The sequence below is a fragment of the Balearica regulorum genome, chromosome 5, assembly GCF_011004875.1.
Source record: "Balearica regulorum gibbericeps isolate bBalReg1 chromosome 5, bBalReg1.pri, whole genome shotgun sequence".
Taxonomy (NCBI): domain Eukaryota; kingdom Metazoa; phylum Chordata; class Aves; order Gruiformes; family Gruidae; genus Balearica; species Balearica regulorum.
In genome coordinates, this window is record NC_046188.1 from 7,053,328 (window position 1) to 7,072,834 (window position 19,507).

At 39.8% G+C, this 19,507-nt stretch overlaps 1 protein-coding gene across 2 annotated transcripts in view; it reads left to right on the forward strand.

The window, feature by feature from the left end:
• MNAT1 (MNAT1 component of CDK activating kinase) overlaps positions 1-19,507 on the forward strand; it is a 126,501-nt gene that overhangs the window by 31,434 nt on the left and 75,560 nt on the right. For both annotated transcript variants that reach the window (XM_075753333.1, XM_075753334.1), the window contains exons 2-4: positions 5,460-5,612; positions 7,306-7,379; positions 15,849-15,952. In XM_075753333.1, coding sequence (XP_075609448.1) covers positions 5,460-5,612; positions 7,306-7,379; positions 15,849-15,952 — 331 coding nt within the window. The remainder of the gene's footprint in view (positions 1-5,459; positions 5,613-7,305; positions 7,380-15,848; positions 15,953-19,507) is intronic.

Here is a 19,507-nt window from a genome sequence, read left to right on the forward strand (position 1 = left end):
GAGAATTGACATAATACAGATATAGGCAGAGTACTGGAGTCAGTTTGTTTGTTTTTTGTTTTACTTTCTTGTTTAAAAAAGGGGTTAAGATCAACTCTTTGGAGTCTCAATACTTTTGAGAAAAAAAAAAATGTCAGCAAAGTAATTGCTGAGATTTTTGTCTTGCAGCACGTGTTGCTGTGGGCTGAACAGAGGGGAGCTGCAGACAACTGAAGATAGCTCATCAACAGTGTTTAGAAACCAAAAGTTCTCATCTGTTGAGAGTTGTGATTTCTGCCTGAAACCTGAGATGTGTCCTATTGCCGCAACGAGCTGTAATCTCTGCATGGTGTGTGGGCTGCTTGTGAGACCTGTTTACTAGTTGAAGGTGGACCCATCGTGGGGTTTTCAGACAAACAGGAGTTTTGAGAGCATTCTGTAGTTGTCTCCTTACAAGGTGAGAACGGGAAAATCCTCATTGGTAGGACTTCACAGAATCTCAACAGAGGAAGAGGAAAGGAGTAATTGGTATCTTCTCCCAACTCCCTGTTGTATGTGGCAGACAGGGAAGAGATGGCGCAAACATGGGCAGCTGCTTCTGCAAGTATTTGAATAAGGATTTCTGAATTCCTGAAGCTGAGGTGTGAAAAGGAGAAGACTTTTGTCCCCAACTCCTTTCTCATCTGGGAGCTACTGATCTCATAAGCTCCTTTATTCTGAGGCTCTCAGAAGTGTATGGTGTCATTGCAGTCACGCTTCTTTCTCTTTCCTCAGCTTTTGATCCCTAAACTGTAACATGGAGAAAAAAAATTTGCTTTTTCTCAGATCTCTGAGCGCTTTGGATTGCAGAGATCCTCATTGCTGCAGACTCTAGGAAGAGCTGCCTTCTAGGCTGTGTCTATTAGTCCAACAGCCTAGAAAATAAACCTGCAATGGCCAATTGCAAATAGGAGATGAACACTTGGCTATGCAGCAGAAACCACCGTGGGTTATAAGGACTTGCTAAATGTAGTGAAGGTTGCAAAATAAACAGGTTTGACAGCTGCTTGCTCCAAATCGGGCTGTCTCAGTTCAAGAATCTCTGTACAAGAACACAAATTTGTCTTACCCAAGCTAAGCAAAAAGCCTGTGAATGTTTCTAGAAGCGTCTTTGATTTAAAAATCTAGATTTTTTTCTGTAAGCTTTCTCACGTGTGTGTTTTCCATTGGTTTTTAATGTTCCCTCTCCATAAATCAAGAGTCATTCCATTTCTGTAAGTAAATTTCCCTCTGACATCAGAATTGAGGAACAAGTGAAAACACATCTTTTTTTTTGCTGATTCTTTCCATTCCGTTTGCTTGTGGTTCAAGTCTTGGCTATATATTGAAGGCTCTATTATTTTTTAATCTAAACTGTTTTTTCTGTAGTAGAGAGTACCATTTGTTTTGTGTGTTACTTTAAATAACTGAAACATCTTGGTTATAGAAGCTAAAAAAGAGGGGCTTAGAGATTCTAAATATTTGATACTGTTTAATAAGTAAGTCTACTAAAAATAGCCTTTGTAAAGAAGGGTAGTAACTCGTTCTGTAATATTCCTAGTCAACAGCAAAAGCCATAAAGATTTTTTTTTCTTCTGAAGTGATTAATGGCTGCATATCTGAAGTCCTGCAAATTTTTGCTATGCTCAGCAGAATCTAAATTTTTAAAAGAAAGAATATCTTGTACTCCTGCTTGTGAAAATAGCTCTTCCTTTATTCTGTTTGCTCTCTTGCCAGCCAAGCTAGCAAAGTAAGCAGCACCATCAAGCTATGCTAATGTTGTGAGCCATTTTCATCCGTTCAGTGTCCAAGAGGCTTGATTCCTTATCTGCCATCATCTCTTCATGATGTCTATGTGTGGGGAATGCAAGATTGGGTACAAATCTTGTAGCCTTTGAAGATACTTTGTCCAAAACAAACAGTTCCAGTAAATGTAGTTTAGTTGATAAATATCTAACAGTTTTCCAGAGAGGAACCTCTGCTTGTTTTCTGCAATATACCAAAAGCATTTTTAGTACAATCCTGAAGTCCTTGAACACTGACATGAAGACATGTAGTGCTGTTTGGGCACTGATGGTGCCAAACCATCTAGATGCTTTATTATTTGCTTTCCTCAAAAATGTGGTGTCGTTCTAGACTGCATAGAGACTAAGCCATTTGTTTAATATTTTATGGGGATGAAAGGGAAGATGACAGATGAAACCAGTGTCCATGGAAATGAAAATGAGTGTACTGATAGTTATTATCCTGGTGTGGAAGGAGACTATTATTCCTGGAGGTGCTGTGATTGCTTTTGTTGGTGACGTTACTAATGGTCTTCCCCTGTTGTCCACACACATGTAGCTCCCTGGGCATTTTCTATTGATGTCTTAATCCAAATTACCTATTCTCAGGATACAAACTTAAATTGAAAAGGTAATGAAAGCTTTTAGTGAATGAGTGAAAGAGAATACAGATCACAGAGGCCCTACAACCTTAGTGTGAAGAGGAGGATTGGCAATATCACACCCTGAGTGTTTGTTTAGACCTCATGTGAAGCTGTTGTCTTTAGACTTACTCAGTTTTGAAAAAACATACAGACCTGATTTTTAAGCATGAACATTTGTCATCGTTAGTTTATATATGTAGCATGTATGCATACATAATACATATATGCATATTAAAAATAGCTGAGTTAAGGCTCCTAATTTAAAAAAACATGTAGCCACCTGTACTGGCCATGATTTGCAGGTGTTTCAATGCTTTGCTCATTTGGGGAAAGCCATGTATGATGTGTTGGCCAATAAAAGATGCACTGAATGATGTCCTGCTTCCACAGTCAGACTGTCCTTACACTAAGGCAAATGGAGAAGAGTTGGACTTGCACAGAAATGGAAGGATCACCTGAATTGATGTGGTCTATGTGCCATGAGGGAGCTCTGTAATGCCAGCTGTGGTGGTGAGGTGTCTGGCTGGTGCATGGGTTGGGTATCGTTGGTGAAGTCAAAGAAATTGTATCTCTTAAAAAATCGTCAAGTCAGGTTTTGAAATTATTTCATGTCTTGAAATAAAGATTTATTAAATCCACCTTTATTGAAATCTGCCTTGCTGATGTTTGCATATACTCTGGCTTAGTGGTCTGCTGTTAAACCAAAAGGAGCTCATTTGGGGATGGCCTTTTTCCCTCTTTAAGAATGAGGTGGAAATGTGTGACCAAATGTGTTTGCTATCGCTGGAAAAGTGGCTGCAGTTTGTAGGGGCAAGAATGACAGACCTGCTAGGAAGTAAGCTTGGGATCCAACTGTGTATGTTACATCTGTCTGGAGATGGAGAGGAGGCAGGATTTGGACAGAGTCCAGGTCTGCCCTTGACTTGTCCTATATAACCCCTTCTGAATTCAGAAGGAATTATCTGTGAATGAATGTAAGGGTGGATGTGCGTGAGTGAGAACTTGATCACCTGATGTGGGATTCCCATAGTGAGGTGTTGACTCATCTCTTTTTGTATGAAAAGCTGTTTTCCAGCCTTAGAAATGCTGGTTCCAGTTTGGGAAGGCATTGAAGCACTTGTATGAAGTGCTTTTCCAAGGAGGGATTTTTTCCATAGTCAAGTCCTGTGTAAACTTGAAATGTCTTTGATTTAGGGAAGGGGGAGAGGAGGGGAAGTGAAGTAGTTTCAGGTGCTACTGTCTGTGCATAATATCTTGCACATGGAGACCCTGTTCTCTTGGTCCTTAGGCAATACCAAGATAAGAAAAACAATATGAACACCTGCACTTGGATCCACCTGCCAAGTTCTGTAGCCTTACACTCCCTTTTCTGTAACTTAAAAATAGTAAAGAGGAGGCAGGATTTTTTTGCTGCGTTTTGGTTGCTGTGTTGAGAGAGACATATAAACAGCATGGGCTGCCAAAATGAAGGAGATGGTGAAGCTGCCCTTATGTACGGGGCTGTTGCATGCACAGACAGGTTGGAGGAGGGAGGAAAAACCCTTTCCCTGCCTTGCTTTCTCTCGTGCATTTAGTGTTCCTGCAACCGTGGGAGCAACTTAAAATATTTTCATAAAGAAGCATACTTCTTGAGTTGATGTCCCAGTAACTTCTGTATTTCAGGCCTAGTGTACTAAAAGGTTTGATCTTTCCCTTCCCAGATAAATTGTGTTTAAATGTGCTTGGTTTTCAATTAGAGGGATTCCGGAGCAGGAAAACTTCCAAGTAAATTCAAGGTTTGCTCTTTAATGTTGGCAGCTGCTGTGCAAGATGCATTTTGGAACTGTAGTTCTACTTGTGTTAAGAAAAAAAAAAATTGCTCTGATTTTTTTTTTTAATTGTGAGATACAATTGCACTTGTTTTGCTCTTTCTAATCTCGAAAACAGAAGCCGGGTAAAACTGGTTGACTCTAGCTAGCTCTGCCTCTGTAAGTACTGGAACCAGTTTAGTTGGGGATAGGTCTCCAGGGTGAAAGTTTTGTTTAAGATCCTTCGCAACCATGTCAGTATTGTTTCTCTTAACTTGTTTAGCTTTTGTGCTGGGTTTGTGAAGGTACAATACAGCTTAGCCCTTAATGTACAACTGTTTTGGCTTCAATATAGCCAAGCTATAAATAGACACCCCCTTGCCTCCCCAGCAGTAGGAAATGACTGCAGCAGGTGGTGTCCTCTGCTAGAAATTTGCACATTATTAGCACCCAAGTACTTTTTTTAAAAATTGACTTTCTCGTTGTCTGCTCTTCCTTTATTAAATACCAACTGACTAGTCAGCAAGCGTCTTGTTAAAATCTGAAATCGTCATTAAGACAAAAGAAATAAAACCAGAAAGTTAGCTTTGATTTATTTTTGTGCAGCCTCTGTGTGAAGTATATTTTATGCGCAATTTAAAAAGTATTAACAGAAGGCACAGGAGAGCTGCGTAATGCTGGTTGCTGGTTAAAATGGTATTTCAGTTTTTAACTGTATTGGGATGGAGTTTAGCTCAGGATTATTATGGCTGTTCCTTCACGGTAAGATTGGTGGGTGCTTGGAAGGCTGTGGGCGAGATTTATATCCCTGCTTGTGCTGAATAGTACCTTGTGCTGTGAGTGGCATCACGCAAAATAAACGGGGCTTCTTGTGCAGCAAAGTAGTGCTCACAGTAAATAAGGTTATTGCAGTCTGGTCCACGTGAAATGAGTTTGGTGTCAATAAATAAGCTTTCCCTTGACACAAAACCCGTCGTTGTGTTTAGGTTAACTTTCAGTCTCGGCAAAGAGGCCAGGGAGTTTGGGCAGGGGGAATAAATACATTTGGGCTGCTGAGATTGTTTACTTTCTGCAGTGGTGGAAAGCCCTTGCCTCCTTGCCACTGTTGGGTGCTGAAGAAATAGTGAAATCAAGGGGAGATGCGCTGTGTACTTACAGTGTGTGTAAACAACAAAAGGGGGACAATCCTGTGTTTCAGTTACTGTTTAACATGTATGTGCCTTTGTGTCTCCTCCTTTCTCCTGTAGATGCGAGAGCTGTGTGGAACTGCTGTTTGTGAGAGGGGCTGGGAATTGTCAGGAGTGTGATACCCCCCTGCGGAAGAGTAACTTCAGGGTACAGCTCTTTGAGGATCCTGCTGTTGACAAGGAAGTAGAAATTCGGAAGAAAGTACTGAAAATGTGAGTGTCGTCAGTTAAAAGAACAGAAGGTGGATGTATTTCATGGATCACCATTTTTAAAAAAATTGACTTACCCCTCCAGTAGTACAAAGGAGATAATTTTTTTTTTTTTTTAAAAGAGACGACCCAGAAAACTTGACTCCATTTAACATGCAGGGATTTCAGAGAATCTGATTTTATGCAACAACTGAGGGCTGAATTCTCCATTTAGCCTTGAGGGATTCCTGCTTAGCATTAGAAAATGTTGGGTGTTTCTATGTAGCCTCCTTTGGCAAAGATTTGCCTTATAAACGGAGATGATTAGATACTGAGGACTACAGCTGCTTTCCCTCTGAGGGGGTGACCATGGGACTGGGGCAAGAAACAAGACCTTGATTGCTTTGTTCCCTGGGGACCTGTTCTGGGAGTTGAAGGCCAGTTCCCTTCAAAATGAAAATGGACAAAAGAGAAGTTATGTTCACATTGTTTTCTACTTCACGCAGCAATTGTTAGTGGAAATACTTCCTTACAAGCCTTGTGTTACTAGTCTGTCATGCAGATTTCAGCACTCTTGGAATTGAGGTAAACGAGGTCTAAAATTGCATCTCACTCCTTGTGGCCAAGAAACAGCATTTTGTAAGGAAAATAAGTGAGCTAGTTGATGTGTTGGTAGAAGAGGGTCTGATGGAATGTAACAAACCTGGAGAAAGTTGCGTGTGCAAAAACGAACATACAGGTAAATTGTAAGCTTGGCAGCGTTTATCTAAGACTTAATACAATACTAAATGAATCATATGATTTTGCTGACATGGGGAAATTGCGTTGTTGAATACCTAGGTGCTGATGTGGAAAGTAGTAGTAATTTTGATGTTTGATTATAAAGTCTACTGAAGTTAACAAAAGTCAAACTGGAATGAAGTCAACTTAGTTGACGAAACATGGAATGAAGTGTAGATAGAACAGAAACATTGTAAAATGCTTGGCCCGCTTGGATTTGCCAGATTAATTTTTCATAGGGAGAAAAAATGTCCCCAAATTGGAATTTGGCCCGAGTTCTCGTGATTAGATTTTTATACTGCTGGGTGTCACGTATCTTGGTCCGCGGAGCAGGCAGAATCTCAGCTTTCTATTTTCTTGGGAAGAAAGCATGTGTGTCTTGACTTTCAGAGGCTGTCCATGTTCTAGCCAGTTGTCCCTTCATCTTTTTACTTTTTCCAGCTATCAAAAGCTGGATAAATGAGTTCTGGTATGGTCTGTTGATATGAAATAAGATAATTGTGTAGCATGTTCAATTTGCTGCTGACATATGCTTTCTGTTGGTGGCACAAAGCCAACTCCCCTTTTCCAGTAGTTCTAGAAAAGCTTTTCTTGTGCGTGTTACTGTTGTCTCTGCCTTTGTTAACAGGTTTCTCATGGTGAAGGGCTGGCTTGGAATTAGTATGTACTAGCCTCTGTGCTCCTGTTTACCTGTAACCCTGGAAAAAAGAATCAGCAAACAGTAGGCAAAGATAGCACTGATTTATGTCAGACCGGCTCCTTTCCTTTCAAACAAGCGCTTCTGTCTCCTTGTAAAGATTCTGTACATTGGTCAGTTGTGGGAGCCAGAAAGCACGTTGTTGATAAAACTAGGTCAATACTTAGTACGCTTGTAGCAAGAGCCTTGTTGAACTAAAATCGCATCTTAATATAAATACTTATTTCTCTTCTCTCAAAGATACAATAAAAGAGAGGATGACTTTCCGAGTCTAAGTGAATATAATGATTTCCTGGAAGAAATAGAAGAAATTGGTAAGTCTTAATGCTTGCATTTTTGATGTGCTGTGCTCATGAGACCATAGGCTTTTATCTTCTGACTCAGCTGCCTATCAGAATGTCTAAGTTGAGTTTCTGTAATAGGCTTTATCATAGTGTCAGATGTTTATCTAATTACTTTTTTCTGTACATTTTTAATCATATTTGCTGAACTGTAGGACATCGTTAAGTAAAACGTTTTATCTCCCAAAGGAAAAAACATGATTCAAAGAGGAAGTAGTGCTTTACAGCTGAAAAAGAAAGGCTTGCAGGGAATTGTCGGTACTGCACTGGGAAAGATTAAACAAAGAGAGGAGAAATTGAAATTTTCATTGTATGCCTCCATTAGCTTTATCTACCATGACAGAAGCCATATGGTGTCTTTCATCATTTTTGGTTCTGCAAGTACAGTAGTTGAAGCTGCTTTGAAGCTGATGACCTTACATACCACTGTGGTAGCATTTTACGTTGCTGTGCAGAAAGGGAAGGTTTAGGAACAAACACTGATTTCTTTGGATTAGTTGAAGCAGAACTTTGCCCTTTGGGAAGGGACTACGTTATCAACAGAGTTTATTTTCTTCTTAGTTAGGGTGACTTGTGATTTATGGTGGAGTGATGGATTTTGCTTAGAAAAACAAGGATGTGTTCAGAGGAGCGACTCCTAAATGGCTTGTTTCTTGGGTTTTATGAGCTTCTGAGACTTTTCTTTCATTGTCCTGGAGGAAGAAGAGGTGGCTTAGAACGTGCAGCAGAGGCAGTGAATGTGTTTTGAAGGAAAACACAGAGATGCTACTCTCCGTCAGTTTCTGAAAGTAGCCCTTGCTCCTCTTTGCACTGTGGTGTTTTGTAGAAATGCATCCAGTACACTTACTGCTGCAAGTAATCTATCATGTTTTTGTTGGCATTAGAAGGTTGAGGCTGGAAAGCTAAATTGTGTGCCTAGGAAACACTAGGCACACTCATATCTGTCCGAATATCTGGAGGAGATGATGTGGGTGTAGTTCTGTTTGTATATTTTTTTGGATGGTGCGGGGGAAGGAGAGGGTGAGTAGAGAGAATGATTGCTTCTTAGCCAGAGGATCCTGGTGTGTGCTTGTGGAAAGGAAAACTGCTTTTTATTTACGTAGCATTAAATACAGGTTTCCTACTTAGTGCTGTTACAGGGGTTTTCAGCATCTGCAACAAGGGAGTTGAAGTTTTGCCAGAAGTTGCCTGAATCTCATCAATTTGTGCAGAATGTTGTGATTCTGCAGCTCTTGGGATTAGGTTGTTAAATTTCAAATGGTTCCAGAGCCTGTGCTGGTAACTTGGTTTAGCAGCAGCAGAATTTGTGGCTGGTCTTGATAACCTTGTGAAAAAAAAAAGTGAATTTGTCAATAATTGTGCTGGCCCTGCAAATGCATAATGAAGAAGCTCAAGAGTTGTCAGGAATTGGAGTTAGTTGCCTGAAATGGACACCTAAAATACTAAAAGGAATAGAAAGTCTGACTACCTCCTCGTTTCTTTATGTAGCAGCCAGGGTGATGAGAGGAAAGAAGGGGTGCAGTCAGAAGGCTCTTAATTTTCACTGTCAAAGGGGTCACTTGTGATTTACTAACTTCAGGCGGATCCACAAGCTGGAGGACAGGTTAGATTCAAGAACACCGCCTTGGGTAAGAATTTAAGCCCTGTCTCCTTTCCTGGTGACAAAGCTCTTTGCAGACATCTCGCTTTCCCCAAGCCCTTCCCTGCTTGCACTCTTGGGCAGACTTCTCCACCTGATAGTTGTCTGGTATGTGTGTGGCTGAACAATGTGTTAAAGGTGTCTTCGACTCTGCATGATTACTTCCCATTTTACTGCTGAGAGTATTTTTTTTTTTTTTTTTGGTGTGTGTGAATTCTCTGCTCGTTTGTGCATATGAACAATTAGGCTGCAAGATGGGAAAGAAAGGGTGTAGTCATGCAGCACAAAGTTTTGCCTTGTGGAGCCAATGTACAGCAGTACAGCAGGTTGGCAGTAGCTGGTGGTGGTTGTTCAAGGGGAGGAAGCTAGGGAGCAGAGAAATGGATTTCTCCTTTCTCTTCCCACCCTAAACTTTCAGGTTTTTTATGGGAGGGTTGAAGCACAGCTTTGCCCAGTTTTCTTTTTGCTGGTAAGTCTTGTTTCGTAAGTTCTTGTGGGTGTTTAAATGAAGTAGTTGCTTGGAGAGACAAAATGTAAACATGCTGTATGAGTATACGTGTGACCCTGGCACAATTCCAATAGTTTTTCCAGATATTGCGGGTAGGTCAGCTCCAACATTTGGAGCAATTGCACTGTCTTATTCCATTGATGTGATATATGACCTCACTTGAAACACATTTTCCCCCTTCCTATCAGGCGTATTATACCTACAGACTTTTTCTATTTAAAGAAGAGTTGGGTGGTGCAGCACAAGTGTGGGGAAGGTCAAACAAACATTAGGGTAGTCACCTCTTAAGATGTCTGTTATAAAAAACACATTTTTGAAGTGGTTTTGAATGTAGCCACTAAATAATGCTTTGGGCTAAAATGTGTTATACAAGGCTTTAAATAGAAACCACATTTTAAAGCGAGTTTCCCCCAGAAGAAAAATCAGTTGAACAATTTGAGAACATTGTAAACACAGTTTGTTGTCATTAACACTAGGAAGAAAAATAAAGTGAAAGGGTTAAAACCTGCCTTTGGGAAAGGTGTGGACAACATCTATTGGAGTAAGTCAGGTCTATACCCAGAGCGGGGCAAGGTTAAACCTTAGAGCGTTGTTAAAAGTTACAATTCTCTGGACATCATGCAAATTTTGCTCACTCTTTCTACAAGCTTTTCCTCTTCCCCCATGGTTTTCTTCTTCCCCAGAATATCTCCATAGCCCGATTTTTCAAAACCTGGTGTGTAAGCTCTCCAGAGCAGGGCCTGCCTCCTAGCATGTGTATTCACACTGCCTGGCACTGATCTCCTGATACCTGAATAAGGCCTCTAGGCATTACCGCAACACAATTGTTAATAGTAATTACTGCTTTTTAAAAACATTCAGTACATTCAGCTTGGAAGGAGGCTACTGTATTTGTGCCCTTCGGATTCTTGTATCTTGTTACTCCTCTAAGACTTTATGCAATCTCAGCTGCCTTGTGACTTGTCTTGCTCAGAACATTTATCTCGCAAACGATCTTTGGATAGAAAGGATTTTGGTATCTATGATCACTTGTGGGTAGTGTTGTTTATTGTTTTGCGGGTTTTTTTTCCCCCTCTGTGTGTGTATGTGCCTGGTAGTACTGGTCCTGATAATGGGAATAACCCAACTGGAAATTGGGCAGCTTAATCAAAGATCCATTACAGTCATCTCATCTGAACAAAGATTTCAGTACCACACTGTTCCAGTCAAAAAATGATCTTAGCCCGATGGGGCTGAGTGATTTCAGTCATTTATTACTATGCTAAGGTATTTTTCTGGAAAATTATTGTCCCAGTAAAAGACAGCTGAGGATAAACAGAAATTATTAATACCTAACTAGATTTTTCTGCTTTAGCTGTGGGTTTTCTTTTGTTTCTGATAATTATTTTGTTATAATCACAGAAATGTTGGTTGGAAGGGACCTGTTAAGATCTAGTCCATCTTTTCTCCCCCTCGCCCACCCCTCCCGCCCTTCCTAGAAGTACAGGGGCAGAGGTTGGCCCAGGCATCAAAAGCACCAACAGAATGTGCCACGTTAGCTTTGGACTCCCCGAGCAGACTGAGGATGTAGTTGTGTCTCCCTTCATAGTCCTCTGTCCAAAGCAGTTGCTCTTCTGCCGTTCCTAGTCTCTAGCTGATGATTTATGAAGATTATGATCAAAGAGTTGTTTGTAGTAGGGTGGGAGGAATATTTTTTTTATAACAAACTAACACTAATTTAAAATTTTTCAGCTGGCTCATACCAGCAGTGCAGATCAAACACTCTCAGCAGAGTAATCATCTACTGTCTTGTCAGTGAGGGAATGTTCCTACTATTCAAATAGCAAATATTTTTACATGGTAACGTTATTGTCTCTTAAGGAACTAGGAGGAGAAGTCTCAGAAAATTTGCAGTATCTAAGACTAAAACAGGGAGATTTTGATGGACTTAAAGCCCTGCAGTGGAATGAGATTCATTTATGCTGTGTCTCTGGACAAATTATTGTGCCATATAATTCAAATTTTTGTCCTATTTTCTTGTTTTGTTTATAACTAGGAAAATATTTTTCCATTTGTTGTAGAATTGCGTAATAAATGTTGTTTGAAAAACAGTGAAAGTCTCCCTGTAGTGGCTGAATTTCAGAAGTAGGGAGTTTTACCTAAATAGAAATAAATGTTTCAGAAAAACACAATAGTCTTCCTGTTACACTTCAACAGATGTCTCAAGGCAAGTCATTTCATAAACCAACCAATGTGAGATGGATAAGTAGATAAATAATTGTTGCATACAAAACAGCTTCTGTTTCTTTTCCCTGAAGGGTTTCAGGCCTCTTATATCGGCTTATGCTATATTTCAACATGGACAAAAATAAGTCTGGCTTCTCTTTGAAACCTTTTCAAACTAGCCATCTGCTTTGCCAGTCATATTCCGATCTATACCAATATTTTTTCAGGGCAGGTGTACCGCATGAGTTAGGTTTTTTAACTCTTTCTGGTTCTTCTAGTTTTATGATGTGTTTTGTTGTATTTTTTTAAAAAGGCAACATTTGGAAGAATTACATTTCAAATAAATTCCTGCCAAAACCCAAAGCAGACAAAATAATTAAAAAACCCCACACTGCATAGTCCTAGCTATGTAAAAGGTCAGATGTTGAGTATTAGTGACTATGTTCTTTGATTTGATACTTGTTGATTTTTTTTTAAATGCTAGGCAACTTGTGGAGGGGACAAGGGAGAAGAGAAAGAAATAATTACCTTTTGTGGCCTAGTGCCCCTTACAAAATGGACTTTGTCAACTATAATTGCGAGGATACAATGGCAAGAATTTGGTATTCTCTAAATATTGATGAAGAGATGTTTGAAGCTCATGAAAAACACATTAGAAAATATGCTGGAAGATGATCTGGCTGGTTGGCCACTGGTAACTGTGCAATGTCAAAGAGGATAGTTCGTTTTGCTGCTAGGGTGTTTGTTGTAGAGGGAAGATATTCTTTTTATTTATTAAAGGATAACTGTTGACACTAATGTTGATATAGAGATATTCAGATCTTAACATTATTGCAACAAAATGTAGTTCTTCAGTATTTTATGTCTTGAAATGTGGGCAACATTAGTGTAGAGGAGCAGATGCTGAGGACCGAGATAACGCTCCTCTTCAATGACTATGAATTAACATTCAGTGGGAGAAATCTGCGCTGGTCTTTGAGGGTGCTGGAGATACGAATCTTTCAGATTGCTAGAGTCCTACTATATCCTCTATTGACATGGTGCAAGGAGATCTGATTGTTGAGAGAGTTTTACCTATGGTTTAGTTCAGTTCCATCCAGAGCAGGAAAACGGAAGGAGAAATAAACCTTGTTTCACTGTGCTGTGAGCAGAGCAGTCAGGGTTTAAGGTGGCTGTGCAGGTGAATATTGAAGAATTCTTAAACACTGATGCAGAAACCCATGTCTTGCATGGAAATGTTACTTAATATCAAGTCACAAGATAAACCTGCTTTTGTACATAGTTCTAAATAAAGGCAGATAACTGCATATCTAGATGCATGTCTAAAATTTGCTTGCTTTCCCCAGTATGAGTTTTAATTCTTATGGTTTGTGTTTTACAAACATAGGTTTGTAAAATGTAAAATGATAATAGTTGAACCTATTAATGATGACTGTGAAAGGAGGAATAAACGACCCCTGAAAGTTTCAAGCAGTAATAGTTGTAAAACCTGGATCATCAGCTTATTGCTGAATTATTTTTAGAGAAATAAACAAGATGTTCGGGAGCCCAAAGGCATTTGGCATCTCATCTTGCTCCTCCTCTTGCACCTGAAGGTGGCATCTGGGCATCCTGCTAGCACAGCATGTCTCATATGCTATTTCTTTCTTGTGTCGTCATTGAAGAGTTTAGAGAGCTGGTGTGTGGATTTAAGTTTTAGGAAGTGCTGACATTCCTGTGCAGCTGCTGTCATTGCAATGCCCTGGTCTGATTGTATGCTGACATTTTCACATGACAATTCTTCTCTGCTGTAATACTGAAATGTTAAGCTGCTTGTCAGCTGGGAACCATAGGCTGGAAAGTTGGAGGTCAAATCTCCATTAAAATATTAAAAATTTAGAGTAAAATAATGTGTTTTACTAAGGAAACGTTGCTATGACCAGAAAGTGTATGTTTGCTGCAACAGGAAATTAGAAAATGTTGTTATGCCTTTTGGAGACAAAAAAATAAAATAGATTTGAAATAGGTCACTTCCAGAAAACCAAGGAGCTGAACTTTGAATGGCTTGTATGGGTTATAGCAGTGCCCAGAAGTTCCACCTGGGATGAGATCAAGGTGACAGATAGATGCTGCATGTGGTAGTAAGTAGAGATAGCAGAGTTCACATAAGAGAAAGGAAGCTTTATTCCCCTGCTCCTGGTTCTTACAGGTGGGAAACCTCCAGGATAGAGGCCCGGTGATCTGCCCAGGAGCAGTAGCAAAGTTGGAAATGGAACCCAGGTGTTGATTTCCAATCAAATGCTTAAACCTCATAACCAGCCTGGATCTCGGATCACTTCTGAAGGGAGGATGATGGGGAGGGGGTGGAAGAGTTCAGCTGATTTAGGAGCCAGGCTGAATTAAATTGTTGGTCCTCTTGATATTGCTCATTATTTGGAAAGAGAGGAAAAAAATGAATACAGCATTTTGGTTGGTTAAGGTTAGGAATTTCTTTAGCTGTATCTTGCCTAGCCCTTTTTGTTTCAGTTCAAGGGAGGGCTGAATACTTTTGATAAGAGTAAGATGGTGTGGTGACTCAGTACTGCTGGAAAGAGTATTCCTATTCCCACCTGTACACTTGTATTACTTCCCTTGTACCTTCTCTGGCACTTGCCTGACCAGCGCAGGTTACTGGAGGGTTTCTGTTGACAAAGCATCCAGCGAGTCCTGGAGTTGGGGCAGGGCAAAGAGTGAGAACTGTGCCTGGGAAGATGAGTGTGAGAGTAGTGAGTTGCTGTATGGCTGGGTTTGTAGAACTGAGCTGTATCCCACGATTCTAGCATTTTGGCTCATCTCATTTTTTTCCCCTCTGCTCCCTGCTTTGATTTCTTGCTGTTTCCTTTGCTGATCTCAACTGGTTTGCCAGTCTAGGCTATTCATGGTTTGGTTTACCTAGAACCCTCCTAAAAGCTCATTTCTGCCATGTTACCTGTCAAAAGGATGAAACAAGGGATATAATCTTCACCAAACTGAGATGCGTGCTATCCTGATGAGTAACAGCACAGACTTCATGCTTCTTCCTTCTATGTCTCTCTAGCAGCCTTACTTACACAAATGACTCGGCAGTGGTGCATGTGCCTAGGGTTCATTTGGCCGTGGTCACTTGAGAACCTAGGAAGAGAGATCTGAACCAAAATCTTCCAAGTTCCGTGCTAACGTTTTTGCTAGAACCTCCTTCCCTTCCTCATGGCTTGACTTAGTGCAATCGCTGTGCTGTTGTGTTCTTCTGAAGGGTTTATCAATGGCAGTGCAAATGTCTCTGCTGCTCTTATAAATTTACTGTAGCCATGTGAGAAAGCTCTTTGAGGCTTTGGGTGCTGTATGTTGGCAGTCATCTATAGCTTTAAAGCCGTGGGCACAAGCCTAGCATCCACTCTGGATTGTGATCACCAAGCAACTTGCCAGTGATAATGGCTTTCAGTTGGAATTCACTTGACCCACAACTGAACCAGTGACCTAGAGGTGAAAGGCTCAGGCATTGTATCAAATTACTAATCATCCAAACCATCTACATCTTTCAAGCTGTTGATTATAGAAACTGTTCAATTTCTTGAGGTGTCTCCCATGCCATGTGTGGATAATTGGGAATGTTGTGCTAAACGATGGAGCTTTCTGGCGACCCTGCTTGCTCCTAATTATGTGAGATATAATCTGTCACTATAAAGAGATGTCAAAAGAATGACAAACTGTTAATCTGGATGCATCTGCAGATTCCTCATAATAAAGATATGTTAGTGCCTTTTAAGTTATCAAATAATGTGAAAATTTTGTGTGTACCTGAGAATTTGAACAGGCTCTGTAGTCTTTACGGATTAGATAATCTTATGAAATAGAATGACTTAATTTCTAACCTTGTCTTAATATGTGTTTAGTTTAATTCTACAGAAATCACTGTGTTCTTAGCTGTAACTGCTATTTGAAAAGGTCAATGTTTTATGACTAATACTATGATTCTTCATGCGTATCATTACTATGGAGCTAGAAGGGATAGAGAACATAAGAGTAGTATTTCTTTGTCATAGTCATGCATGCCAATCTAATACTTTTACTTTCTTTCTAATATTTTATGCAGTATTTAACTTGACCAACAATGTGGATTTGGAGAACACCAAAAGGAAAATGGAGCTGTATCAGAAGGATAACAAAGAAGTCATTCAGAAAAATAAGATAAAACTGGTTAGTTAACTTCTCTCCCCTACAATTTTTGTTCATTAGTTAAAGAATGAAAGGATTTTTGAAGTGGAGTACTTTCTGTAATATCTTAAAAACAAGTCAAAGCTGAAGGCACTATGCAGATTTCACTTTGTATTCAAAAAAATGTAATATGCTAATATTCTGCAATACTGATATTTAGTGCTGCTTAAAGAGATTAAATTGATAGTTGAAATGTAGTTATGATTTATTTTGGGAAGTGCTTAAAAAGAGGGCAGGTAGTAAAGTCTGCATCTAATGAATCACCTCTGCATATGTGCTGGCGATGTCGTTGGACAATAGGAATGAACTTGGTCTCTCATAGCTATACCAGCACAATCATTCCTTTCTCATCTGAAGGTAAAAAGGAATCTAGACGCAGACATTGTGAAGCTCCCAGGAGACAGTTGTAAAACTGAGGGAAAGCACAGGTCTGGTTTATCCAAAATTTAAAATGAAAAATGTTGAAACAAACATTATACCTTTTGTTCATGAGCTGATACCAATAGCATCAGGAGTATTGTATACATGATCTGTATGCAAAATACATGGTTCTTTGAAGATTTAGTCATTTCAAATATGGCTCAGATATCATTTTGTTCTTTAAAAATAAACTTGCAAGCATTTCTTTCTGTAAGAAAAAACTGATCTGTTTGAATATTTTTTCAGTATAAAAATACACATTGTTATCGGTTCTTGAAGGAAAATGTCTGCCCAGAGTGTGACATAACAAGGTTTTGTGTTTGTATTCCAGTTGCACTAAGGACTTGCTTTTAAATCAGTAGGGGTGAAATCCTCACTCCCCTGAAGTCTGTGGCAAAACTCCCAGTGATTTCTTTAGCTCTAGGATTTCACAGGAGGAGATTGGAATCTGAAAAATGTTTGTTTGAACCTCTTCCTTTTAAAGGCAAGGAAATTTCCCTAGGGGTCCATCTCTGATCTGTTATCCTGTCTCTGACACTGTGCAATATCCTATGCTTCAGAGCTTGAAGGGACCTGCCAAATCTTTGGCTACATGACTTATTTTACAATGTAGGTGCAACCTCTGGGGTCACCATGAGACTAGAGTGCTCTGCCTGCATCCCACCTTCTGTTCCTGTAAGTGACTCGCAGGCAGCGTGTGCCCTAGCTGTGTGATCGTATCAAGCAGCACAGTAATGCTCTGTACCCACCCAAGCCCCCTGGGCCTTCTGTTTTCTGTACTGTAGGGTCTTGCTGTGCTAGAGGCTGTCTGGTGGAAGCCGGGCAAATCTGCGTGAATCCAGAGTTACTGGAGATCTGGAGACGTTTCTTTTATATTTCTTTTTCAACATTTGAAACATTCAACATTTCTTTTTCAACAATTGCAACATAATAATAGACTTGACGCAGTTGCTGTTACAAAAACTGCATGATGTTGCCCATAAATTTGCCCCTCTCCTAAAAGCTGAAAGGGTGTTTTCTCTCTCTAACTCTTTTTGGCAGGTTTTGCAATGTCTTTACTCCTTAAATGGCAAAAGGTGTCCTAATTTCTCGCCTAAACTTTTTATGGCCAGTCATTGTCTCTTCATTCTTGGACTGCCATAAATTTTTCTGTCCACTGTAATAGCTTGCTTCTGAGGAATACAGATATTCTTTGTCCCTCTTGGTGTTTTTGTTACCCTTTGCTGTTCCAGTTTGAATTTGTGTTTGGCAAGCAGAAGGGACCAGAGTTGAATGCAGTATTGTAGCTGAGATCTTAACAGCCTCTTATAAAAGAACACTGTTTTCCAATCTTGACTGGAAATATGTTGACATATGTGATTCTGAGATCGTTCTTCTCTTGTAGCACGGTCATACAGGAGGTTCAAAATCAGTAGTGGTCAAGGCGTGCATCATGTTTTCTCCTCTTTGTTTTCTAACTGATGAATTAATGTCTCCAAATCTGTGGCTAGTAAATTATTTTCATCTTACTTCTCCTACTTCTGTCCTCATGAGTATGTCATTCTTTCTTACAAATCAAAATATTAAGTTACTGAACCAGTCACCTCAGGATTTGAATAACTGCTTGTTCTTCTGTCAATGCAAGCCACATTTGTCATCTTTGTAGACAGTTCCTAATGACCTTGCTGCTCATGTACTAACCCATCCGTTAGATCTCTAGATTTGATGCAGAGAAGAAGTTTAATTAGATAGGTTTGGATAAAAAGGTGAAGAACTCTTGGAGAAGAGGTTCTTGTCATTATAAATTGATTTGTAGATACGTATTTATGTATACATTTTATATATATATAAAGCCTTTCTTTCTGAGTGGATTGCAGTTTTCCCAAATGTGCCTTCTTCCTTAAATATCTCCTATTTGGAGTCATAGGATAACTTGTCACTTCCTACTTTATCACTAGATGTTTAATTTGATTTGTGTCCTGGTTTTCGATAGAGTTAATTTTCACAAGAAGTTGGGAGGGGACACAGCCAGGACAGGTGACCCAAATATCCCCTTTGGGTAGTTCCATACCATATGACATCATGTTCGGTATATAAAGGGGGCTGGCTGCGGAGGAGGAGTTGCTGCTTGAGTACAGGCTGGGCATCGGGTTCTGGGTGGTGAGCAAATTGTGTTGTGTATCACCTACTTTGTATAAACTTTTACAAGTATTCTTGTTGTTATTTGTTATTTTCCTCTTCCTTTACTGTCCCAGTAAACTGTCCTTATCCCAACATATGAATTTTACCTTTTTTCTTCCAATTCTCCTCCTCATCCCACCAGGGGTGGTAGTGAGCGAGTGGCCGTGTGGTGCTCAGCTGCCAGCTGGGGCTAAACCACGACAACTTGCTGCTTTGTTCAGTCTTGAAATAGTTTTGTCTGGACTCTGTGATGTGAATGTGTTTGAATTTTCTTGATTGTCCTTTCTTGAATGTGGCGAAACATTACACTTTCTATTTACTTCTTACCATTTGCCATCTTGACTTCAGGCTTTACCATGATCATCTTTATTTCTTTAGATGTTGGACTGTGTCTAGGTTATCTTTAAGCTTCACATAACCCTCACTGCCTATTGAGCTTATCTCTTCTGTTTTACTGCTTTGTTTGGTCGTCTTTGCAGAAAGACTTTGATCTAACTTGTGATAATTCTTCTGTCTTTCCTGTGGTCTGATCTGGTTTAGGTTTGTATATTGGTTTACTTATTTCTGATTATAATTTTTCTGGGCTGATTCTTCAGACTAGGTCTGTCAGCACTTCCCTGTAAGTTCTGTTCTGTTTCAGTGCAAATTCCAGGCAGTCTTTAGACATAAATGTGGAAGAGGCTTGGAATGTCTTAAAGACCTTGAGCTCTTCAGTTCTGTTGACTGAACTAACTAGATCTCTTAATTCTCAGAAATAACTTTAATTAGCAGCTTGGGGATTTTTTTGTTTGTTTCCTTTCATTAATGCAAAGATAGTCCAGTTTCAGAGCTGGTTGGTGACTGGCTCTTTACCAGTGTCACTGCTGTCGTAACCCAACTGCTTGGAGGGGTTACATGTTGGTAAAGGTTCAGTCTGCTGAGGAGACAATTCCAGGTTGTCTTCTAATGAGGTGATTT